At 45.8% G+C, this 25,345-nt stretch overlaps 1 protein-coding gene across 1 annotated transcript in view; it reads right to left on the minus strand.

Moving 5' to 3' along the window:
* Nucleotides 1-349: 349 nt before the first annotated feature.
* The window catches only part of Prom1 (prominin 1), a 102,370-nt gene continuing 77,374 nt past the window's right edge, over nucleotides 350-25,345 (minus strand). Inside the window, exons 13-28 of the mRNA XM_057771689.1 lie at nucleotides 24,318-24,470; nucleotides 22,850-22,973; nucleotides 21,217-21,320; nucleotides 19,660-19,744; nucleotides 17,094-17,240; nucleotides 16,492-16,563; nucleotides 15,234-15,326; nucleotides 13,385-13,438; nucleotides 11,893-11,973; nucleotides 11,696-11,764; nucleotides 10,225-10,317; nucleotides 8,411-8,526; nucleotides 7,892-7,915; nucleotides 7,419-7,487; nucleotides 1,754-1,793; nucleotides 350-1,189 (exon numbers count right to left, since the gene is read on the minus strand). Of these exons, the coding sequence (XP_057627672.1) occupies nucleotides 1,778-1,793; nucleotides 7,419-7,487; nucleotides 7,892-7,915; nucleotides 8,411-8,526; nucleotides 10,225-10,317; nucleotides 11,696-11,764; nucleotides 11,893-11,973; nucleotides 13,385-13,438; nucleotides 15,234-15,326; nucleotides 16,492-16,563; nucleotides 17,094-17,240; nucleotides 19,660-19,744; nucleotides 21,217-21,320; nucleotides 22,850-22,973; nucleotides 24,318-24,470 (1,300 nt within the window). The 3' untranslated portion in view covers nucleotides 350-1,189; nucleotides 1,754-1,777. The remainder of the gene's footprint in view (nucleotides 1,190-1,753; nucleotides 1,794-7,418; nucleotides 7,488-7,891; nucleotides 7,916-8,410; nucleotides 8,527-10,224; nucleotides 10,318-11,695; nucleotides 11,765-11,892; nucleotides 11,974-13,384; nucleotides 13,439-15,233; nucleotides 15,327-16,491; nucleotides 16,564-17,093; nucleotides 17,241-19,659; nucleotides 19,745-21,216; nucleotides 21,321-22,849; nucleotides 22,974-24,317; nucleotides 24,471-25,345) is intronic.

Raw genomic sequence — 25,345 nt, forward strand, 5'->3', positions numbered from 1 at the left:
CTTCTGGCCTGCAAGCAAACATCCAGACAGAATGCTGTATACATAATAAAAAAATAAATCTTTAAAAAAAAATGCAACAAGAGCTCAGCTCCATTCCAGGCACAGTGCAGACTTGGGCTACTCAAGGAAGTCACACTCCCGCCACATTCCTCAAGCTCCTTTATAGTGACATGAATCAGGGCTGCGGTCTCATGTGGAAAGGCTTGGTATAAAGCTATGCCTCTCACTGCGGTCACACTCACTTCGACCAGCTTTCCTCACTGATCTCTTCTGGAAAGGTCACCGCCAGCAAGTACAACCCACAACAAATGCGAACTGACCAAACTCCAGAGGCTCCATTCATCCACGCTTTATTTCAGATCTCAGAATCATGATAGGAGTTCTTGCCCCTCATTTTAGAACCCCACTAATAGTCAGAAGACATAGAACTTACGGCCACCCTCACAAATCAGAAAGTGTGCCACTAAACCGTGAACCAGGACTGGCATCTGTGAAAACCATTCCGCTTCCGGCTGAGCAATGCTTCCTTCTCTCGAGTTCTCTCTGTTCTGAATTTGCCAGTGGTGTCAAGCAGGCATCTTTTTGTCCAACAGGCAGACTGGCAACCAGCAGAGGGAGATTCACGTGCCTGCTGCAGGGCTCACACGCTTTCGATGCATACAGAGTCCTCTCTACAGCCCAACCCAAAGGGAACCTCATTTAGGAGAAAAATCTAGAGTATTCATTTGTGTAAAAAAAAAAAAACCCCGACTGTGGTAGAAGAGAATATATACAATTTACTATATGCAAAATACACCTTTTTTTTTTTTGTAAACTGGTTTGTGTTTAGCACACTCCATATATGGAAGTAAGTTAGGTACGCAGCGATGACATCCAAAGAGCTGGCTCAAAGGTGAATGTATCCAGAAGGACCAAGAAGCCCCATATATTTTAGTGTCTAATAGAAATTCAGTGTAAAAAAAAGTTAAAAACAGGGGAGAGTCATTCTTGGATAGCGATGGACATGTGGATTATAGCCATGACTGTTCGTCCCTGACAAAGTGCTACCCTAAGACCACTGGTGCCATGTTCTCAGTGCCCGCCTGAGTCTCCACATTTGCCACCATGATTCCTTCTGGACTTGGAAAGTTCTAGAAGACTCAGAGACTATCCAAAGTCTGGGATCCTTTCCACTTTGACTGTCTTGACGCTGAAATGGGAATCAAACATAATTTTAGAAACTGGCTTTGAGTTACAAAAGAAAGCAAGAATGCAGAATCCTAAAATGGTTCTGTCAGGAACCAAAGAACTGCAGGAAACATGAACTTATTCAAGAGGTAGGTGGGCTTGCCTTGTGGGCATCATCTCATCGTTAGTAGAGTTTACTTTCAGACATAGAGTAAGGAAATACATGTTCACAGAAGTGTTCATTGTAAAACAGTGTGTTAGCACATATAAAAACCTCTCAATTCCAAAACCCTCAATGTACATGTGAATATCTAACAGCTTATTATTTTTGGTACATTTAAAAATATCTAATTTTATACCTTATGCATCCAGACATAATCACTGTATGCATGTATATCTACATTTATCTACATACATACATTATCTAGTCATGTAACTGGATTCTGTGTAATTAAAGTCATGTTATAGAATTTCAATACTTATTTAGATTTTCCACTTAACATGTTAGAATTATCTGTGTTTTGGTGTTTTAAAAACTGAAATCAACAGCCCTATAAATTCATTGATATGAAAGCATCACACTTACCTCAAGCGATTTCCATTTCAATTGTCAGTAGCGAGATGGGCTAAAAACAAAAACAAAACAGAGAACTATAGCAGTCTGGGCTAGGCTGCAGGTGGTCCTGTCACTTTCGTGCTCAGAAGCAGAATGCAACTAGAGTCACAGACGAATACAGGTTAAACCCCAGAAAGTTTAGCAAAAAAAAGAATGCCAGATAAGGCAGGTTGCTCTAGTAACCATCTCTGCTGCATTCTTAAGGAAGATGAGGATAGAGAGAGACAATCTCAGACACATCCATTCATTCTATGGCGAAGAAGTGACAGTCATTAGGAACGTGTGTGTGGTAAGAGTCACTGGGGACTTGTGTGCAGTACACTTAGAATAGCAAAAAGCAGATGATGGCAGATGACTCTTGGCCACAAACGGATTCCTGAAGCTCTGCAGGGATCTTGCTGGACTCTGTATGTATGAGCCCAGATGTGTACGTATCCCGTAAGCAGCTTTCTAACTATCAACCAGTGCTAACCCCACCATCCTCTCTCATTTCTTCAAGACCATGACCTTTACCCCCATGAAGAATTTGTGCAGGGGAGGGGGTAGGAGAACCCCATGTGGAGGGTGTGAGTTTCTAGTCTGGCACACCCAGTTCATCACACAGCAGAAGACCAGCACAGATGGAGCAGCTGTAGGCAGGGACACTGTAGGAGAGATACGGCAGTTGGGCCCTTCCCACTTCTCCTAAAGCATCTGCAAGCACACTGCACAAAGCCTAACCTCTGCAGCTCAACAACAGGACATAAATTTGAAGACATATTTCATAGAAACAGTACGGTATATGTTCCCCAATGTGATTTGTTAGTGTTAGATGGGAAAACATCAAGCAGAGTGTGGTGGCTAATGCTGATAATCTAGCTCTTGGGAAACTGCTGCAGGAGGATTGCCAGAGTTCCAGGCCAGCTGGGGCTTCAAAATTCAGACCTGTTGGAAAGTTAAGCAGCCCAATACTTGCTGTGATGGCAGTTTGATGGGATTTAGAACCACCATGGATACGCACCTCTGGCCATGTCTGTGATGGATTTCCTAGATTAGGTTAAGTGAGGTGGGAAGACCCCGCCCTAAATGTGGGTGGCACCTTGCTACAGGTTCACAGTCCTTAACAACAACAAAAGCCAAATACTAACATTCATGTAACTTCTTCCTCACCGTGGATCCAATATATCCAGCAGCCCCATATCCCTGCCACTGGGACTGACTGTACCTTGGCAGTGTTAGATAAATCCTTCCTTCTCTAAGTTACTTGGGCCAGGGAACTTGTTACAGCAGATGTACCTCCCCAGAGGAAAACGCCTCTCCTTGGTGCAGACCGTGTAGGAGGCAGAATTAGCCCTATGAAGAACACCTCAGGCTTCAGTGCGTATAGCAAAGCCCATTGCTCTTTTTTCTGTAGGCAAAAGCACATGAGCCTCCGCAGGCCATGACTTAGTAGAGGCTGTGAGTGTGCCTGTGCAATTGTATGAAGACTTTTCCCTGCCCAGCTCCCCATAGAGTAATAACAGCGTGGTCAAACTGACCCTGTCTTGGTTAAGTGTCAGTGCATGCCTTGATTGACACAAGGATCTCCTGAAGGGCCACACATCTTCATGAAGCACTGACCATGCTTGCCCTCAAACCTCTCTTTGCCCAGGTTACAGGCAGCGTGTCAGGCCTGAAGTGGGATCACCTTACCAAGTCCATGTGAAGGGAGTAGGTAGCCATACTTATGTTATAGAAGGTCTTCTAGGGGTCTTCCCTATGATCCATGGCTCTGTGGGTCATGAGGGGAGGCTGAGTGGCACTGGCTCGGCTGATAGGTTGGCAAGGCACCTTTATTATTACGTTTGACTCACGTTTAGATTCCATCAGAATCAGCCATGTAATAAGAGCATTCCTGCTATCATGAACTACAAGCTCTAGGATAGGGGACTGCACTAATATGAGTGAACTCTGACCCTCGTAGTTTCTAGGCAAGTAGATATTTCATTAACACCTTTTACAGATGTGGAAACTGAGACTTAAGGATGTCATTAGCATTTCATGACGGCATAGTTAAACAGTGAAAATTTACCCCAATCTAGACCCCAGAGACTTCTCACAGGGGTTGGGGGTCTCATTGAGGCTGGAATGACTGCGTCTATAGGGCTTCTGAAGTGCCGCTCTCTCATCTTCAGAAAATAGACCAGGCCTAGTCTATGTTCTCCTCCCTGCCCCAATGAGCCGGCAACTCAAGAGGTCCACCAGATCCCCACATACAGTGGGCACTCAGGATCAGGAGACCCGCGAGGTCCCCACAGGACAGTGGGCATTCAGGATCAGGAGACCCTCCAGGTCCCCACAGGACAGTGGTAAGTCAGGATCAGGAGACCCGCGAGGTCCCCACAGGACAGTGGTAAGTCAGGATCAGGAGACCCGCGAGGTCCCCACAGGACAGTGGGGAGTCAGGATCAGGAGACCCTCCAGGTCCCCACAGGACAGTGGGGAGTCAGGATCAGGAGACCCTCCAGGTCCCCACAGGACAGTGGGGAGGTCAGGATCAGGAGACCCACCAGGTCCCCACAGGAAGTGGGGAGTCAGGATCAGGAGACCCGCCAGGTCCCCACAGGAAGTGGGGAGTCAGGATCAGGAGACCTGCGAGGTCCCCACAGGACAGTGGTAAGTCAGGATCAGGAGACCTGCGAGGTCCCCACAGGACAGTGGGAAGTCAGGATCAGGAGACCCGCGAGGTCCCCACAGGAAGTGGGGAGTCAGGATCAGGAGACCCACCAGGTCCCCACAGGACAGTGGGGAGTAAGGATCAGGAGACCCACCAGGTTCCCACAGGAAGTGGGGAGTCAGGATCAGGAGACCCGCCAGGTCCCCACAGGAAGTGGGGAGTCAGGATCAGGAGACCCGCCAGGTCCCCAGGACAGTGGGCACTCGAGAAAGAGGGTAGGTCTTGGTGTGAGTGTCACTGAAAACGTTGCTTCTGTGACATATGAAGGACCTTTCAGTTTGGGGGACTTACATTATTGAAAATCAAGACAAAGCAAACAATATCTTCAACCTGTCTTTGGAGCCATCTTACTGCCTAGAGAGCACAGAGGAAGGACTTCAGGCACTAACACAGCCCTAGCTTCCTCTCCCAGGAGTGTGGAATGCTGGGTCCTTCCCAGACATACCTTCAAAGGGATACCAAAAGCAGAATCATCACAAAATCACCCAGAAGAACTAGGTATTTAACATTGCTTCCAAGTGCTGGAATTAAGGGCGTGTACCACCACCACCTGAACCGATTGTGTGATTCTTGAGTGTGAACTTTGCAGATGAGGATCATGTCAGTAACAAAAAGCTGAACGCTTTTGTGTGCAGACTTTGACATCATGTCTAAATGGCAAAATGCTCACAGCAGAATAGGAGCACCAAGAGGTTCCTGGCTCTCAGAGACAATCCTCCCACTGGCAAGCTGAGTCGGTTCTCCCTACTGGAAACATTGAGTAGATGTGGTGGATTCTGCCAGACCTCCCAGAGCTTTCAGTCCCATGCTCCTGGCGCTGTACTGCTATACCCTCTTCTAAGACGGGCTTGTCGCCAGCCGCAGGGCAGTCAGCAGAGGATCCTTCCACCAGAGCTCCTGCGGCATGACTTTTTGCCAACTGGTCCACCTGAGGGGCTCTGCCTTTCCAGATCCCACAACGGAGGGAGATGAGGTGCAAAGGCCACATCTGGCCCCTGAGGGTGACTTCTAACATGCCATACTTCCTTCAGAGCTCATAGCCCGCTGCTGAGATGAGGCTGTGGCAGGTCTTCCTAGACTTCTGTTCCTTCCTTTCACAACTATGGACCCTTGTACACATTTGCACCCCAAATTTCGTCTTGGCATTTCTGCCAGAGACCCAGCCTTCCACACCCACCCATTCACACAGGTCTCTCTCCAGCACCCTCCATGCAGCCTCAATGAAATGGTCTGCTTGAGAGCAGGCATTTGGTGATGTCATGCCTGGGAGGTCAGCACTAGAAGTCAGTTCTGCACACTCAGCAGGTCCTCGGAGAACTGATGCTGGGGTGTCATTGGTAGAAAAGAGCTCACCTCTGGCCTGCAAAATCTCAGCTAAGATATGTGAGACACCCTCTAGGCTCTCCATGCTAGGAAGGAGGAGGCCAGTACACAATTCAGGGCAGCCATGGCACTGTCTATGTGCTCTGAACCAAGCCTGGTAAACTGAGATTTGCCCTGAAGCTACCTTACAACACAGCATCCTAGCATCCAAGTTCAGCACACTGTCAGAAAAACAGATGCGTATCCCCCACTTCAGAGCCTTACTGACCCCCGCTTTATCATCACCACTTCAGCTACGGCTGGAACATCTGAACAGCAATAATTCATAAATAGAGATTCTGACCATCCGGATGATAATAACATGAAGTTGGGGTGGGAGGACCACTTTGGGCATGAAACCCCAGAGAACTCACAGGCCCCCACAACATGAGGACACAGTGAGGATAGGAAACGCCATCTATGAAAAATCTGTCCTTATCAGAAACGGAATGTGGTGGCGCCTTGACCGCCCATTCCCCAGCCTACAGAACCATGAGGAAAAAATTTCTGTTCCTTATAAGCCACAGTGCTTACTGTGCTTTGTTATAGCAGTTCAGACACTGAAATGATACCTCTCCCCGCATATGACAAGCTGAAAGAAGAGATTCTTATTTTAAACTTTTGCAGTGTTCCAAGTTGTAAGCTGGAGGGGGGAAAAACCCTTTTATCCTTCTGAAAGGAGAATTTCTACTGACTTTCTCATTCCCATTCCTCTTGAAACCAGCACATCCACTGTCTTTAGGAAACGTGACTAAAGTGACGATGCCCCTGACTAGAAGGGGGAGTCCTATGTGGCAGCACCTGATGAGGAGCCCATGCTGGTGACTTCCCTCAGTGTGGTGTCTATTTTTTTAAGGGGAAATGTCCCACGTGGAGCATAGGGCTTCTAGGACAGCAGGATTCCCCGTGTACCATTGTCTGACTCACTCCTTTGCTACTGGGGTGGGGGCAACATCCCCTGGGGAACTGACCATTGGCTTGGTGCCAACTGGGTAGACATGGGGAGGACCACAGGAAGTCTGCCTCCTAGTGGACGTGTTTGTCTGAAATTTTAGTAGGGTGCAGCAGAATTCATTTGACAGGTAATACTCAGAGTTATCCGGCAAATCCAGACTCACAGGAAACTCCAGGGAGCATAAAAGCACAAGGATTTTGAAAGAAAAGCTTGAGTTCTTTTTCTGGTTGATTATAGTTAATTTTCCAGAGAGAAAGAAAGGAAACGAAGGAGGGAGGAAGGCAGAGAAGGTCTTTAAGTCACTACTTGGTGATTTGGGGCAGAAGGGCTAAGTAAAGGTGTGCATGCATGCAACCCATTAGGGTCTAGAGTCCCTCAGAGCATCTGAAGATGGCATTCCGTCTAGAGGCTACCCCATTTCACTGCAGAGGAATCCACTGAAAATTTAGACAATCAGCATTGTGGAATGCTATGCGGAGTGTGACCAGAGCTAGCCAGGGACAGTGCAGTGGCATGCAGAGGGAGGTGAAGGGCATCAGAGCATGCAGAAGGCTCAGTGTGAGGTCTAGCAGAGACAAGAAGGCTCACCCCAGGCAAGGCATGCACTCCAGGCTTTCTTTTACCTTGTCATAACGGGATTGTGAACACCATATAAGTGATCTTTATGATAACCATTACTACCGTTTTCCAAACTGCAACAAAAATAAATACACCAGAAACACCAAGTTACCTCTAGGGTGAAGCATTCATGCTATGGATCACAAAGACAACGTAAAGGCTACAAAACGTGGGTCACAGATTGTCGGGTCTGCAAAGGTGGTTTGAGGATGTGCTACATGCCCATCTTCCCTCTTTCGAAACCACAAATGGCAACAGTGGCTTCCCAGAGCGATGTATCTAATGTATAAAACGCTCATCTGCTCCATTCGTAAGCACCTTCTGTGCACCAACCCTCTTTCTAAGAGGTGCCGCGATTCATCTCCACCCAGACTTCTCTGTTGTTCTTATGTCATACTATTAACTTAACTACAGGTCTACCATGTAGTAGAAACCTCCCCCATCCCATCTGTGAAGATAATTTTTTAAAAAGGCTTACTTTTTCATGGGGACAGTTTCAACACTATAAAATATAAAAAGGGGAGACAGGGTTATTTACTTGTTTGATCACTAGGAAGGCCATGGTCTACAACCCTCCTCCCCGCCCCCCCATTCCCAGTGTTTTCACTGCAGTCCGGGCTGACAGTTCAGATTACAGAGATGACGAGAGAAGACGAGAAGGAAAAAGCAAACATGCGTGTTCAACAGACACAAAGCAAAGGGCAGGCGGCAGCGCCGGGGAAAAGTGGTGACAACGGTTATCATAAAGTGAAATGCCATGTTCCCGAGACAGGCGAGCTGAAACAGAAGAAGGCTGGTTAAGGACGCTGAATAAAGAGGAAGGAAACAGAATCATAAGATTGGTTATAAACAAACAAAAACAAGACCACCGCCACCACCACCAACAGCAGCGGAAAAGGGACAGCCCAGGACTTAGGCAGAAGCCAATTGTTCTCTTGAGTACTGGCCTTTGGTGGCTCTCAGGGGACAGTGCTGCACACAAACACCCCACACTCACTCGTCATATATGTCCTCTGAGTCCATCCTGCGATAGTACTTGGCCAGCTTGACAGCGATGATCACAGCGGGAAGCAAGAGCGCCGTGGCTTGTCCGATGCCGAACCAGAACAAATTCTGGGGATTAAGACAACAACAACAGTCAGGAGAAATAAATGCTGGGGACAGATAATAGGAGAGACCATTCGCCATGGGAAGAATTCTTTTTGCAATTTTTAAAACTTTTATTCAGTTCTCAAAATCAATGGTGAACCTAGCAGGAAGCCACAAAGGGGACTGGGAAAGGTTATTGTAACAGAGGTAATCTTTCCGCAGGGCAAGCAGGTGAGAGCCTAGGTTCATGCTTATTTTCTAAGAGAGGAACAGAAGCATCTAGTGGTGAAACTAAGATTTGGTCTAACACAGTCAGAAAGCACCTAATCACACATCACATAGTGTATCTTTGTTAGGCTGGCTGTCTAACCAAGACAGCTGGCAGCCAGCAAGCTCAGGTTTAACTGTCATTCCATATAGTTCAATGTAAATACGAACAGTTGGCTTTTCTGATTTTTTTCTACATCTGAATAGTCAATACACTGGCAACTTCAATCTACAGAGCTAGGGCTCGACTACCTCCCTGAGAGCTGGTCAGAAAGGCTCCTGAGATCACCAAAACAACACGGGCAATTGCCATTGCTGTTGGGGGCAAACCAGACTGAACAGTAAGACTCCGTCGCTACTGCCACATACACCGGTTATAGGACATAGAGAAAGCAGGCTGGAACTGGACTAGAACTTAACCCTCATAGTGCCAGAGAGGCTGTGCAGGCTGCTATGGGAGCGTTGTCATCAAAAGCCTTATTCTGCGTGGCTCCTGTGTGTCGCAGACCAGAGCAGATGTACCCATAGGGGCAAGAGTGGCAAGTCCAGGATGGGGCAACCAACCTGTTTCTAACTGGATTGGAAGCCTGCTCTACAAGAGATAATTTATATGTAATCCTGGAAACACAGTCAGGGCCTGTGCCTGGGAGGGTACAGGCCCTGATGAGGAAGCTACTGCCATAGCTGGGCTAAACGGACATGGTATGCTCATAAAATTACCTTCCAAATAATTATATTTATCCTTATTTGTTGGTGCCACTGTCAGTTTTGGACAGAGAGGCTTCTTCTTTCAGTGAACAAAGGTAGCTAAAGATCGTCATAATTGACCAAAATCACAATGTGACTTTTGAATGTCCGACCATAAATGCTGCACCTAGATCACTCCCACCAAGGCTCAGGAAATCTCTCAGAGGAAGGTGAAGACAGACTGGAAGAGCAGATGGTGTGGGGTGCTGTGGAATCCTGCCTTCCACGCATGACATGGCTGTGACAGTCTCCAACAAAGCAGAGCTGTGTTCCCTGCACAGGACTGCACCAGGCTGGACCCGTCAGCATCCTGCCATGGAGAGGGTGGGGCTCACGAAGCCCAGGCCTCCCTGGGAATTTATAGGCAGTTAATGCTTGACGGGGATAAGAAAAACCACTTTCCTTGGTGGTATACCACTGGTAAGGATTTCCACAGTCCTCTAAATAACCCTTCACCATGTCTCTGGAAACAACCCCAGTGAAAACCATTAGATCAAGAGGAAGGTGAGCAGAGTGATAGGTGGGGGAAAGGGAAGATGACAGTGGCACCTCTCTGGCTCCTAATCTTCAGAAAAGGAACAGTGATGTCATAAAGCTGTAAAACTCTCTGAACAAGGCGGAAAATGCAGAGAACTACTAATAACATAATGGAGGAGGGGAGCACATTTACGCAATATGTCTTCTCCTTTTGAAAGGTGACGTTCTTACCAGAGGGTCAGCAGCATAGCTACACAGAACGCCATTAACAGCGGAGTCCATCGCAGTGACCACAGGTTTGCAGGATGTCATCTTCTCTGTGATCTGTGGGGAGGAAAACAGGCAAATGTGCACGGAGGCTCACAAAAATTCATGCCGTCAGATGTGACCCCTGGACTGGATTCAGAGGAGCATCCAGAAGTGTGCATCACGGGAGAGTCCTGGAAGCCCTGGAGCTGGCAGCCGATGAGCCGATGAGGAGTTCTACAGCTAGTACAATTATAGCCATTTATAGCAAGACCCTCAGTCCATTTGTTGTCTAGAATATTAAGACTCATCTTGCAGAACTTCTGGGGAAATGAAGACATGCACACACCCAGCCTAGTGCTGCAGGGTTCTTTTATCTGGCGAAGGAGTGGGCATCAGATGAAAGAAACCGAATAGCAAAAGTGAGCCAAGGGGATTAGGGAGCGGTGTTCTCCCTCATGGGAAGGCTGGCCCCTAAGGTTCTGGTTCCCCTTATCCAAACCCTCTTGAGGCAGGCGAGTATAAAGGAAATCTTGGCAATACAGGACTCCACTTGGCTTGAACTATACACTAGCCCTTCCCTCATCATGCGCTTAGTCGCCTGGGACCCCCACTGCATCAGCTGAGCTGTGCACACACCCCCACCCCAAACAACAGTGTGTCACTCCACCATAGCAACCTTTCTGTAAACTCCCTGTGTTCATTCAGAAATGTCCTAGAACATACCCTGAGACTCAAAGAAGTGGTGTAGAAATGGGAACCCAGCCTGGGCTGATTTGGGGCTTATTCACAATATGGCAAATTGTATGCACAAGATGGCAAACCATATGCACAATACAGCATGCACAATACAGTAAACCATGTACACAACACAGCAAACAGTGTACACAAGACAGTAAACTTTATGCACAAGACAGCAAACCGTGTGCACAAAATGGCAAACCGTATGCACAATACAGGGAACCGCATCCTCTGAGTGAACATCTAAGGGAAACCCTTACTTCTTATGCTTCTGCATAGTTGGAATGTACATGATTAAAGTCAGACACAACATGGAAAAGGACGTGAGAAGTGAACAAAGACTTTAAACCTTCAATTAAAATAGAAAATCACTTCCCCTACCCTAGCAACTAACTCTACCTTCTGGACCCCATACAAGGACGCCTTAACGAGTAGCCAGCTCACTTTGGGCAGCCTGCCTCGGACAGCCTGCTGCTTCCTCGCAGCATCTTGTGCGCTCACTGTACCACTGAGTAAAATCCTAGCTATTTTTCCGTTCATTTATGTGATTCCTCATTCAAAACATGGAGGAGCTGGCGTATCCAGTCCGGGCAGACACTTTTGCTTATCTCCAACCAAAATCTCCAGGATTTTAATCTCCTTCAGATTTTATGTCAGACAATGATTCTCCTGCATGGTGGCGCCCTTTGTGTTCATAAAAGACACAGCTACTTACGGCATACAAGACCCAGTGCAGGTAGTGTTCAAAGTAGCCTACTATTGTTTTCGCAAACTTCTTCGTTTCCTAGAAGAAATCAAAGGTCAGGACCATTATTAAAGTGACTAGCGCATACTTAATGGATATAGCTCCTTCATCCTGGAATCCTCACACGGCACTTTATTTACACACGTGCTTAAAAAAAGAAAACTTACTTCAATAACAATAGAGGAAATGTTACTGATGAGGAAATTCTGAGCAGAATCCAAAGACATGATGATCTTGTTCACTCTCTCCTGGAAAACATACCAATTGGAAGGGGAACAATTAATTAATTAGGCAATTTGCAAATCAATTAGAGTCCTAGGGAGGCTGTTTCCCCTTCCCTTTACTCAAAATCTTCAGGTTCTGAATGCTCCTCTGTATAATGGAGCAGTACCATCACACAGCCCATGCCATATGCTTGGGCACATTAATATCTGAGTAACTATGGCTATCCTGGAACTCGCTCTGTAAACCAGGCTGGCCTTGAACTCAGACCTGCCTGTCTCTGCCTCCTGAGTACTGGGATTAAAGGTGTGCGCCACCACCATCTGGCTCAATTAACCTTTTGTGGCAAGGAAGGGGGAGGTTTACTGAATGTGTGAAAATTTTTCTGACCAATTCCCTCTAAAGAATACAGGACAGCAGCTAGTTAAACCATGTTGCTATTGCATTAAGTGTTGTAAGGAAACTAGAGATGGTTTCAGTACACCAGAAGGTGTACCAGTGTTGGGCACACATACTGTGCAGTTGATGAAAGGGACTTGAGTACTCATAGCATGTCCTGGAAGCCATCTACTTCTCTACCTCATGATGACAATGGTTGTGGCCAAGTGACTTGTTTTAGCTGATGGAATGGAGGACAATGGCAGTATTCTGAGCAGCAGCTTAAAGGCAATCCTACGCCAATCCGTGCTCTTGCTCATGCCCCAAGCTTGTGTCGGCTGTTAATTGTTTAATAACTGACATGCTCCTCCTCAACACCACAAACAGTAAATCTCTCTGGGGGTGGCCCCTTTTGGTGGGCTGAATGAGACTGGCCCAATAGGCTCATATATTTGAAAATGTGGTCTTTAGCTGCTGGAACACTTTGGGAAGGATTAGGAGGTGTGGCCTTTTTGGAGGAAGTGTTTCACTGGTGGTGGGAAGTTTAAAAAACCCATGCCCTTCCCAGTTAGCACTTTCTCTGTGTTTTCCTCCCTCCCACCCTCCCTCTCTTTTTCCCCCCTCTCCTCTGCATGTTTGTGGATCAGATGTAAGCTCCAGTACCAAGCCCATCTGTCTATTGCCATGCTCCCACCAGCTGCGACAAGAGCCTGCTCTTCCAGGCTGAGGTTTTAGGGGAGGGTGATTAGAAAACCTGTGGCTTGGCTAGCAGTGATGGTGAACACGTGTGGTCAACAGGGCTGAGACCACCGTTGATATGCAACTCAATCTAAAGCAACCATGCTTAAAGTCACCTCCTACACAGCAAGACCCAGACTCTTGAAACTTGCACTCACAGAAGCACTTGGGAGAAGGGAATCCATGGGAAAACCAAGTTTGATATTCAAAATTCTCCCAACACCTCCTTTTAACTTAAACTACTTATGAAAACCAATACCTCTGAAACTCTAGGTGTGATGTTTGATAACAAAACTTCATGAAAGAAAATGAAACCCTTACCCGCAACTTCTCGCTTATGCGCTCAAGTGTCCGGATACTTTGTTTTAAAGTATTCTGATGAGGAAAAGAAAGGCATTTCAAAGAAAAGCTTATCCAAAGCATCAAGAACACAGGCCTTCTATCAGCCTCTCTCCAACACAGACATCAAATCTGACTATATAGTGTAATGGCTGCATTCTTGAAAGTACAACAGACAGGAGCCACAACATGAACCTTATACACCATTAGTGTGTACGAAAACCCATGGAAGAAAAATAGGGTCATATTCAAAGGCTTGAATGGCAGCATATCACACACACAGCATACAAGAATGCCTTCAAAATAGGTTCAATCAGTGGGAAGAGCATCATTAAAACAGAGCCTACCTATCAAGTGTGGTTTACTTGAATGGTTTAGGTTAAGGTGGAAAATTTTACCTGTAAAAAGCCACACTGTAAAATACTTCCGATTTCAGGGACCATATATTCTATTCTATTCTATTCTATTCTATTCTATTCTATTCTATTCTATTCTATTCTATTCTATTCTATTCTATTTATTTTTGAAACAGGTTTTTCTCTGCATAATAGCCCTGGCTGTCTTGGAACTCTCTCTGCAGACCAGGCTGGCTTCCAACTCAGAGACCTGCCTGCGTCTGCCTCCTGAGTGCTGGGATTAGAGTCATGTGCCACCACCGCCTGGTGCCATATTCTATACTCATAGCCAAAAATGGCCATAGTTTTCTAATAAACAGCAATAGCTGTCCCATTTTTTTTTAACTGGCAACAGGCTGGATTGGGTCAGTCTGTCGACGATAAGGGCCAGTTTGCCAGTCCCTGGTTTATATGATAGATCTGTGACAAGGTTGCTCTGGCTCAGAAGAGCCCAGGATATCCTGTCTACTTGAAAAGCATAGACAGAAAATGCAAACAACAGCAATAAGCATGCTTACTGTGTTAACAAGCTTGCTCCGGGTGTGCACAAAGACAGAATTGTCATAAGCCAGTACACGGAGTATGAACCCAGTGGAGAACCCTGGGGAACTCCAGCAAACCAGAAAGTAAGGAGAAGACAGAGCCAAGCAGAGTGGAAACCAGATCCACAAGCTTCAGTGCTGGAGAGGATGGACTCGCACAGGTCTGTAAGCCTATGCAGCGGGCATAGGAACCCGGTTTCCACACGGCTCTCCCTTTCACAGTCACAAACAGGAGCAAGCATAACATGGCTCTTCCGGTTTCTGAGTCAGAAGTCGTCCATTTCCGCGGACCACGTCATAGCCACCCCTAACATCCCATCCTTCTCTTTGCTTCTATTATTTGAAACTTGATTGTTTGATGAGGACCAAGTGGGGGGGGGGGGTTGAAACCAGATCTGTGTGGTTCCAAACTACAAACCACCTCTGTGACATTAGAAGCAAGGGGAACAGAAAGCTGGGGTGGAGAAGAGGAGAAAGAGAGCGTAGCTGTGGAGGGTGCTGGAAACAGAAGCACTGACCCTCACCTTCACATATTTCTAAGCAGAGTTTGAAGAAAAAGAATTGGACAGTATGTCAGCATGAGCCCAGAGCACAATCACACTGCCTGGGAGGTCTATGGTAGGAGCGCAAGCTACAGCGAGGCACTGCAGGCAGGGGTGGGGCGTACCTCCCTGCTCATGAGCTCATGGAAGGAACACGGGGAAGCACAGTGAAGGGAGGCATGAGGTAAGGTGGTGGATTTTAGAGCCCAGCTCCACAGCCAGGTCTGAGGCTGAGTGGTTGGGATCTCCGTCAGACAAGTGCGTGTCTTCAGGTTATCTGCAGGGGAACTAGGTAACTGGTGCTAGATTTCACTCAGGCTGCCAAGACATGTGACGGGTTGTTGACTGTTACCAGTGATTGCTGCAGAGGAAGGACTTCCTGCTGGTGAATGGTTTTAATTCTCTGCACCTGTGTTTTCAAGTCCTGCTTCAGGTTTCCGTCAGGCTACAAGGAATAGAAGACATAGGATCAACACCATCCTTCTGGGCCACAGAACAGATTCTTTAGCCATAAAGGACACCAGAAGACACCACATGACCACAGGATCCCCTTGTAGACAGTTATAAGATGGGTGGGCTTCAGAGCTAGCTTGGAGACACAGCACAAACTGCACCGAACTCCAGAGCCACAGACTCAACACTTCACACTCAAAACCACTCCCTAAACACAAGATGCTATGGTTTCCTTTCCCCTGCCTCCAAATGATAGAGCCAGTCATTTTCCCTGTTTTACAGTTGAGAGAAACCAAGGTTCAATTGAAGATTGTTCAAGTTAATTCACACCTAAATGACGGTCAGCATCTGAACTATAGCAAACCTGGAAGGTGGGTATAATTTCTCCATTTTTACAGATGGGGAAACTCAGGTACAGATGTGTGAGACACCTGGATTAGGCTACTAGCATTAGGAAGAGGCTGAGTCAGGATTTGAACCTGTGTATTCCTGATCACCACAGTCAGCTGTTTGTTAGAGGGGACCAGTTGGGCCATGCAGAAGAGCATGGTGGGCAAGTCTATGACAGGGCCTCTGCTCAATCTTATATGCTTACTGTTGGTGATGAAAGGCACAGCTCAGTTACTACTCCTTTACACTGCAAGTAAATGTGTGTGTACATATGTATGTGTGCATGTCTGTGTATATGAGTAAGTACATGTGTCTATATGTACATGTATGTGTGCATGTCTTCATGCATGTTTGTCTGCATGCTGTGTATGCATCTGTGTATAGGTATACGACTGTGTGTCCCCATGTATGCATATCTGTGTGTATATGAATGTGTATATCTACCTATATATATGTGTGTGTGTGTATGCATGCATGCTCATGTGCATGTTGTGTATATGTGTGTGCATGTGTGTATGTGCATGCATGCATGTGCACATGTATTTGAAGTAGAGATGTTGATCTGTGAAAGCCCATGCAGAGGTAAAGTTTTTTAGCCTTCTAAACCACATAGGGACAGTTGCCAATGGGGTCTCTAATGTGTTAGTGAGGGGATGTGAGACAAAGTCAAGCCATGGTAATAGGGACCTCTTTGTAACTTCCTAAACAATGATATCAATATTTGCCTTTCTGACTATGACAGTATTCAACAAGACCATTGAACTCACCAACTTGTCTGTCTTTTCTTCCAGAGAAGAAGCAAACACCAGCAGATCTACTATGGTAGGAGATTTCTCAGCCTAACAGGGAGGAAATGAAAAAACCATGTTACAGTCATGGGCTTCTGAAACAAGAACACCATCGAAAGGTAGCACGTTGAACATGGGGCCACAGCCATCAGGTAACCAAAGAAGGCTAGAAACTCCTACACAGGCTAGAACCTTTGCATTTCTATTTCTATGGATTATTTTTCACTCGTCCATTAACACTATAACATTCGCAGATTTTAAAAACATGCTCAGTGGAAGAATCTAGAAATGTAAGCCACAAAGTGTATGTTGCTACTTATGTGGATAATACAGAAGAGAGCGTAGATGGGTGACTGGGTAACAACTGCTTTTGGGTACAGTGTTTCCTGTGGGTGATGGAAACATTCTGGGACTGGAGGTGCTAACTATGAATATGCTAAAAGCCACTAAACTGCTGGCCTTTAAAACGCTGACCTTTATGCTATGGGAATCCACTGTTGTGATAAACAACAACAAAAATACACATGTATGATATCCTAATTTCTCCCCAAAGACCATACACATGTGTATCTTGCTCATACCTCCTTCAAGTACGTGGGATAATCGATTGCATCTATCCCAGAAGTTATAAAGTTCTCCAGATTGTCCCTTCCTGTTTTGTTGAACAGTTCAATGTTATCAATATCCACATTCAGGTTGTCCAACTCCTTGATTATTTTTCCAGTGTGCTGTGTGAAACAAAAGAATCCTTTTATTTTCCAAGAAGGTCACACACTCAATGTCTTCAAGAGGAATGAGAATGCACTGGATTGAAAGGGACGCATATACTTTGTTTTGAATTACTTCCTCCTCAGACTCCATAAGTATTCTCTCTGGAGGTGGAATTTAAAGTAAAGTACGACTGTATCTCCCCACTTGAAGCCCTCAGAGGGAAGAGGCTAAGTCATAAAAGAGGGGTTCATGAACTCCATCAGAAGACCAGGCAGAGAGGACTCAGTGGAAGTGGACTGGAGAGAAGAAATGACGTCTAGTCCTGACATAGGAGGCTGAGAGGAAAGAGAGGAAGGGGACCAGCAAGCACTTGGATAGTAGGGAAGGCATGGGAGATACCTTCTGTGAGACAACGATCTTGGGAATGTGGTTGCTGAGATGGAGCTGTCCTAACAGCCAATCAATAGCTTCCGTCGACATACAGTGCCTGGCTACCACTCTCAAATGTTACTTAACATGGTGCAGGGAAGATGGCCCATAGCATGATGGGCAAAGGAGTACAGAAAAATCTCTTTAGGACTTGGTCACAAGATGAAGTTTTATTTATGGGAATATTTAAGGGAAACTCAATGCAAACCTTTCAAACAAAAGGTCTTCACATTGGTATGCTGTAGAGTCATCGTGGTCTCCTTGGTTCCTCTAATGACCTTCCATACTGTTAAAGTGAGCAAGATGTGGGCCAGGACCTTCTCCCTTGGTCTTGCTTGAGATCTATCTACTTATTATGGAAGTTGAAAAGACCAAAAAAGGCCTCCTAGCAGGGAGATTGAGGATATCTAAGCTAATCGCTCTCTAGACCTGGAGCAGAACCTATTGCTCTTTCTTCTGTTCGGTGTCTCTGGAATAAGACATGACAAGGGTATGGGCTGGAGCACAGCTAAGATGGTCATTCTGCTCCTTTTGATTCTATCCTTTCTGCTTCTTGCCACAGGTAGGTAGTGCTCACATAATCCATTCAGTAGTCCTGGGATGACAGTGCTTAAGTTGTTAGGAATAAGGATGGGGTAACCACACTTCTCTATGCCCGATTTCCATGTCTGGAACCTGGCATAACAGAGGAACTGGCCTGAAGGACAAACATCCTTGGGAAATGAATAGGCTTGTTCTTAAAGAGCATGTCCACTAGATGAAATTAATGGTCTCTTATGCTGGAGAGGTTGTGGGGTAAAGGGAACACTCCTTCATTGCTGGTAGGAATGCAAGCTGATACAACCCCTTTGGATGTCAGTGTGGTGATTTCTCAGAAAATTAGGAAACAACCTTCCTCAAGACCCAGTAATACCACTTTTGGGTATATATCCAAAGGATGCTCAATTGTGCCACAAGGACATCTGCTCAACTATGTTCATAGCAGCATTATTTGTCATAGCCAGAACCTGGAAACAATCTAAATGCCCCTCAAGTGAAGAATGGATAAGGAAAATGTGGTACATTTACACAATGGAGTACTACACAGCAGAAAAAAAAATAACGACATTTTGAATTTTGCAGGCAAATGGATGGAGCTAGAAAACATCATTTTGGGTGAGGTAACCCAGACCCAGAAAGACAATTATCACATATATTCATTCATAAGTGGCTTTTAAACATAAAGCAAAGAAAACCAGCCCACAAATCACAATCCCAGAGAACCTAGACAACAATGATGACCCTAAGAGAGACATACATGGATCTAATCTACATGGGAAGTAGAAAAAGACAAGATCTCCTGAGTAAATTGGGAGCATGGAGACCTTGGCAGAGGGGTGAAGGGGAAAAGAGAGGCATGGAGGGGAGCAGAGAAAAATGTAGAGCTCAATAAAAATCAATAATAAACAAACAAACAAACAAATTAATTAATTAATTAATAAAAATTAAAAACATAGAAATCTATAGACAAACAAAAGAGAAATTAACAGTTTCCCTGAGAAGTCTCTTATGGGAGATCTCTTTGGAAGGTCTTGCACAGTCTATTGAGAAAACTCAATGTGTGAAAAAGAGAAAGACAACTGGTTGGGGGGTGTGGAGGTGTTCTAAGATTAATAGATAAAGGTAAGGATGGCAAACAGTTTGCAAAGAGAGAGAGTAGATCCTAAGACTAGATCCTAAGTAGGACCAAGAGAGAAGGTCTTGGCCCACATCTTGCTCAATTGGTATCATGGAAGGTCCTTAGAGGAGCTAAGGGAGCCATGATGGCTTTGCAGCTTTCCAATGTGAAGAGCTTCTATGAGACAGGTTTATACGAGCTTTGTACCCATCGTAACCTACTCAGTGTCACATTCAAATGGTCTGTTTTATCTTTTGTGGGCTTCGCATCAGCCTTAACCAAAGGGAAGAAATGCACCTGGGTCTCTTAGTAAAATGCGGTCAAGTTTATGACCGGATCTAACGACTCACCTTCTCAATGTTGAAATTCTCGCTGACGTTGAAGACATGCTCAAGCTGAAAGGTAGCGTATACACCCCGACCTTTTTTGCAATCACTATAGGGAGAAACAGAGAAGAAAGAACCAGATCAACGCTGGAGATCTCTGACTTTCACTAAGGATGAGGAGAATGTTTAGCCACCCCCCAGGATAGTAGGACTAATTCTCTAGCTGGCAAAGATACACGATGGGAAATGAGTACAACATCACTTACCCCAGGCCTAGAGGGGAGGGAATAGCACACACTATTGAGATACTTACTCTAAAAGCTGAACCAAAGAAAAAAATCAGTTTTTCCTTGAGTGGTATTAAACAACGAGTCCTCAGTTCCTCAGGACTGAGGTCAGGCCATTTCTGGTCTTGTCAGGTAACCTAGAATTCGAGGTGCTGAAGCAAGACCCCCAGAAGCCACCTGGTACTTTCATGTGTGCACTCATGTGGCTGTTGAACATCAAAAGACATTTACTAAGGAAGGTGGAAAAACCCAAAAGGGACCATGAACGTGACCAGGTCTGCCACCTGAGAGGAACACTCTGGTGAAGAAGTGGCTTCCAAGGGCAGGATGCTGGCAGCTTGAATGTTTTCTCAGCCAGCTCACTGCCCAGGAGGGGGCAAATGAAAGTAAAGTGTTCTGAAACGAGATGTCCATTACACACAAGAAGGATCTGTCTGCTGCGGGGCTTGAAGATTTAAGTTTATAAAAGGGTTAGAGAAATCCGCGTATCGTTTAGTATAGCAGGGATGTTAGCGATGGGAGTCAGGATGTTCTACCAATGTTCTTACATGTCAGGGGTGGAAAATGCATGTCAATGAACAATCACCAAACACTATTTTATCATGTTCTCATAGTGTGTTGGGCACTACTCCAAACACCTGCATTTCACCTGGTTCTTAAAACCCCAAGGGGAGATTCCTACTGTTATGCAACACACTAAATGGAGAGAAATCAAATTGTTCAGGGCCACAGGAACAAGACAAGATCTCAGGTGATCTGACTGCACAATGCACAGGCTAGCCCGAAAGCTGGCTCACTGTTGGAACCTAGGTGATCTGACTGCATGCACAGGCTAGCCCGAAAGCTGGCTCACTGTTGGAACCTAGGTGATCTGACTGCACAATGCACAGGCGAGCCCTAAAGCTGGCTCACTGTTGGAACCTAGGTGATCTGACTGCATGCACAGGCTAGCCCGAAAGCTGGCTCACTATTGTGGTATCTGTGATATGTGCCAGTCTCTGAGTTCTTAATGGATTTTGTTAATGACTCTTATTGTTACCTTAGGCAGGGAATCTTAGGGAATACCTAGACAGGGCTTGAGAAAATACCAAGATTAGGTCATAAAGGCTTGAAAACGTGACCTTTGGGAGAGGTGTCTTTTCCATATTTTGCTGAGACTAGAAAACAGTTTAGCTCTGAAATTAATTGGAACTTCTTACCATTAAGTTAAAAAAAATGCTCAAAGTGAAAAGCTCATTCTTAACAATAACAACAAAATTTTCAGGAGGAAAATGTCTCCTGCAAGGATTAATACCTGTAAACTTGTTCAAATGTCAGGTTAATGTTTGGGTTATTGAGCATCAGGCCAGAGAGATAGAACTGCCAGTCTTCTCTTAGCAGGTAGGGAGTGTCCAAAAGCTGGAACAAACACAAAAGTTGCTTTTAACGACAGTTGCACAACACTAACTCATACAATAATGATTAACCAGTTCGACATTTGAGGTATTTAATGTTGTGCTATTCCTTATTCATTACAAAGCCCGAACTAGAAAACAATAGCACAATTAGGATAAATGGGGTGTTCACTGAGGAACATGGATCAGAACCACTGAAACTGGTTTTCAAGCAACTTGAATTTATTAAACATATTAGAATAAGAAGGACAAGACTATTTGGTTCAGAAGAATTAAGAAAAAGACATAAAGCAATAGACTCAGTATCTTAGGACAAAGTGAGTTAAAACTCTTTCCAGTAGGGCATAATGGTGCACGCCCTCAACCCCTTATTCTGGAGGCAAATGAGGGAATATCTCTGTGAGGTTCCAGGACAGCCAGGGCTACCTACTGAGACCCTGTTTTAAGAACAAAACAAAGATATACTCACTTTCTAACTCTACCACATGAATTTAAGAAAAGCACACCAGTGTGTGGCTGTGCATTTGTTACCTGAGCACAGGCTCAGCATCTCCCTTCTCAAATGTTTGGGGCCAAAGGTGGGGCAGATTTAGATTTTTTTTTTATTCACACACATATAATATAAAGAGACACCCAAGGGATGGGACCCAAGACCAAACATGAAGTTCACCTATGCTTAATTATTTTCTTACACACATAACTTGAAGGTAAGGCTCTACCACTGTTTTCTAGGAAACCAAATAGAGATGATGTGATCCATGGATCTTCTCGACTTAGTAGCCCTTGATTCTAATAACTGAAGGTAGAATTGGTTACCTGTGCAGTCATTCACTTGTTTTTTTATAACAGATGCCAGGTGGAAGACGTATACACAATAAAAGAGGGAAGTAGAAATACATTCCAAGTGTCAGACTCCGGGGCTGGAAAGATGACTCTGTGGGTAACATGTTTGCTGGGCAATCATGAGGACCTGAGGTCAGATGCTAGCAGCCATGGAAAGGATGAATGTAGGTGTGTAACCCCAGGACCAGAGGGCAAAGAAGGGAGGATCCTAGAGGCTTACTGGCCAGCTGGTATAGCCAACTAATGAGCCCCAGATGAGAGACCCTGTCTCAGAAAGTAGAATAGAAAAAGATATCTGACATTGACCTCTGGCCTCCATACATGTATACCCAATACTACAACACACACACACACCACACCACACACCCCACTAAACAAAATCTACAGAAAAATACCAGTAAGCCAACTAGCAGCCAGGCATGTGAACCAAAGCTCTATATAAATGAAGAAAGTGAAAGTGCAGACTGAGTCCTGGCGTCTTGGGGAAATTCAACACTTCACTGTGCCTCCTCAGTCTCTACCGTGTATGTGTGTGAGTGTGCACTAGCTATTGCAAGCAGAATTTCAACTTGTTGAATTTCAGCAAAGTACCTATCGTTTTTCACTTGATGCAAGCCACAAGCTACAGAGGACACAGTAAGACCCAAGAGTCTGCCCAAGCCTCCCTCCTAAGAAGAAAACCATATTTACCTGTAATAATTGCTTGTTTGCATAAGGTTCACAGATCAACTTTTCCACATGTGCACCAACGAAAAAAGTAAGAACCACAAGGATCATCAATATCCAGCAAAAAAGGAAGCTGAATCCAACCCCGCTGGGAAAAAAAACACAGACAGCATGAGTTGCTAGGTCTCACGAATTTCACATACTGGCCATACACAGTGGACCTGCAACCTTCAGTACTTTGTGGGTAAAAATGTATTGACCTTCCATGGTGAGGAGAGGCAGTGGTCACCACTGGAGTTTTGGCAAATGTCTACAGAACCCTGACAATGAGGTTGTTGGGTCTACCAGGAGTCCTGCACGGTCCAGAGCCTGTGCTCTGGGATCAGCTGAGAATCAATTCTTCCTTTAAGCAGGGAGACGGTAGAGAGACACTAAGTAGGAGAGGTGCCTGTGGAGACCTCCCTTTGGGTTGCTTCCAGACTCTCGCACATGCTAGGCAAGGACTCTACCTTTAAACCATTCTATTCCCCAATCCTGGAATAAAATGTTTGAAATCTGTGTGTGTAGACTTCTTGTGTGGAGCACTTTCTCAGGTTCTGGAAATTTCTAGGTTCACTTGAGGATATTCTTAGACCTATGGACGTTAACGTTAATGAAGGCATGTGATACTAGGGGCCTGTTTGGGGGGTGGGAAGCACTTCGATACACAGATCACAAGAAGTCTGAGTATGTCAGGAACTCCACGTTTAAAGAGGCAGATAAACGCAGGGCAGCATCCTTCATAAACTTCAGTCCTCCTACTCATCCCGGCACATGGCTGATGGTTTGGTTCTCCATCTCCCAAAGAAAAGTTTCTAGCCCTTACTCCCTGTGGAACCTGCTTACGCATCCTTACAGTATTTTCAATAAGAGAACGTGAAGGCCACCTGGTTTCCTCTGTGGCGCATTCATGACCACTGCACCTGGGTCCCAGCCTGAGGTTCTGCTGCCAGCACTGTGCACTGCTCTTGCCCACTAGGCTTTTCCTCAACATCCTACAGTAAAGGTGCCATAAATATGAAGATATCTTCAAAGCAGGGATCTCCGTTCCCGCCTACCACCGCAGGTTCCACGCTGTCAGGGACCTAACGCCTACTCTTGTCCCTGGTTCAGGTTACTTGTCTAAACACCAAGGGTGCTGAGCTGGCAAATCTTGCTCTACATCAAGTTCCTGGAGCTTCCAGTTAGCAGTACTGCTGACAGTAGACAATGGTGTCTCTGCTTCTCACGAGTGAGCGAATCAGTAAACGAGTGATGTTAATGCAGGAATGGGTATTAAACAACTTGGGGATGATTTTCATGACAGCTGGGTTAAAAAAGAGCCCACTGTACGGAAGCAATGTGAACTTGGAGGCTTCAATGGGAACCAGAGGCCCCAGGCTCCATAATACTGCACTCAGCACCACGCGCGTCCTCGCTTTTCTTCCTTTGAGTGACAGGATGGAACACTCACACCATGAGGAAGATGCCTCCAGTGTTGGACACGCAGCCTCTTCTGGTTGGGGTGGCATGCCTGTTGTAGCCACACACACCACACAGCAAGCCCAGGAAGAAGAAGGTCACGATGAGGGTCAGCAGGAAGCAGACAATCAAGCCACCCAGCCACCTGGAGGAAAAAGGACAGCGTTATCGTACGGCTTTTGGTTGTGAGCCTAGCCTTCCGTGGCAGGGCCGCCTCTCCAGTCCTGTTGTTATACATCAAACAGGCAGTGGCGATCCCATCTGACCGTGGGCTAAGGCTGGAGTAGTCTCCTTCATCAAGCAGCAGAAAACAAGACTGCATGACAAGAGCCCCCTTCACCCTCGCTCTTCCTCCTTCCTTCGTGTCTTTCACATCACGCCTTCCAATTACACCCCTCTCTCTTCCCACCCCAAAATAAAACAAAATTTAAGAAAAAAAGAGGGAAAAAAAGAAAGAAGGAAGAAGGGGGAAAGCCTTGTTATGGAAGCTGCAGGGTGTCACGGTGAGTCACGCAGTAAATCCCCTTGTCCATATATTTTTACATGCAGGAGTTCATTGTAAAGAATCACTGGTCTGGTTTGAGGCTGCTGGTCTCTGCTACACCATTGATGCTGGGCCCTCATGGGATGTTTCCTGATCATCCCATGGCTGCCCTGTGTCGTGGAGATCCTGCAGCCTGGGTCCACAGGACTCACCTCCCCAACCCCACCCTGTGCTTCAGCAGGCCACAGATGAAGTGGCTGTTGGAGTGGGGTCAACACATAACGTGGTTCTGGGCCTGGGTACTCGCAGGATTGGTCAGTCTGCCAGGTCTACCCTATCCTCGCCACCAGGTTGGGTTCTCCAGCTTTGCCCCGGCTAGTTCACCCCTTGCAATAATAAGCAAGGCCCTGCTTCTTAACCCAACAAAGCAATACATCGCAGTAGGATATTATTTTAAGGTGTGTTTCATTTGTTTATGCTCTGGAATATTTGGTTAATGAGGTAAAGATGTGCTGCTTTTGTATATGCTGCATTTG

This window comes from Chionomys nivalis, chromosome 6 (genome assembly GCF_950005125.1).
Source record: "Chionomys nivalis chromosome 6, mChiNiv1.1, whole genome shotgun sequence".
In the NCBI taxonomy this organism is placed as follows: Eukaryota; Metazoa; Chordata; class Mammalia; order Rodentia; family Cricetidae; genus Chionomys; species Chionomys nivalis.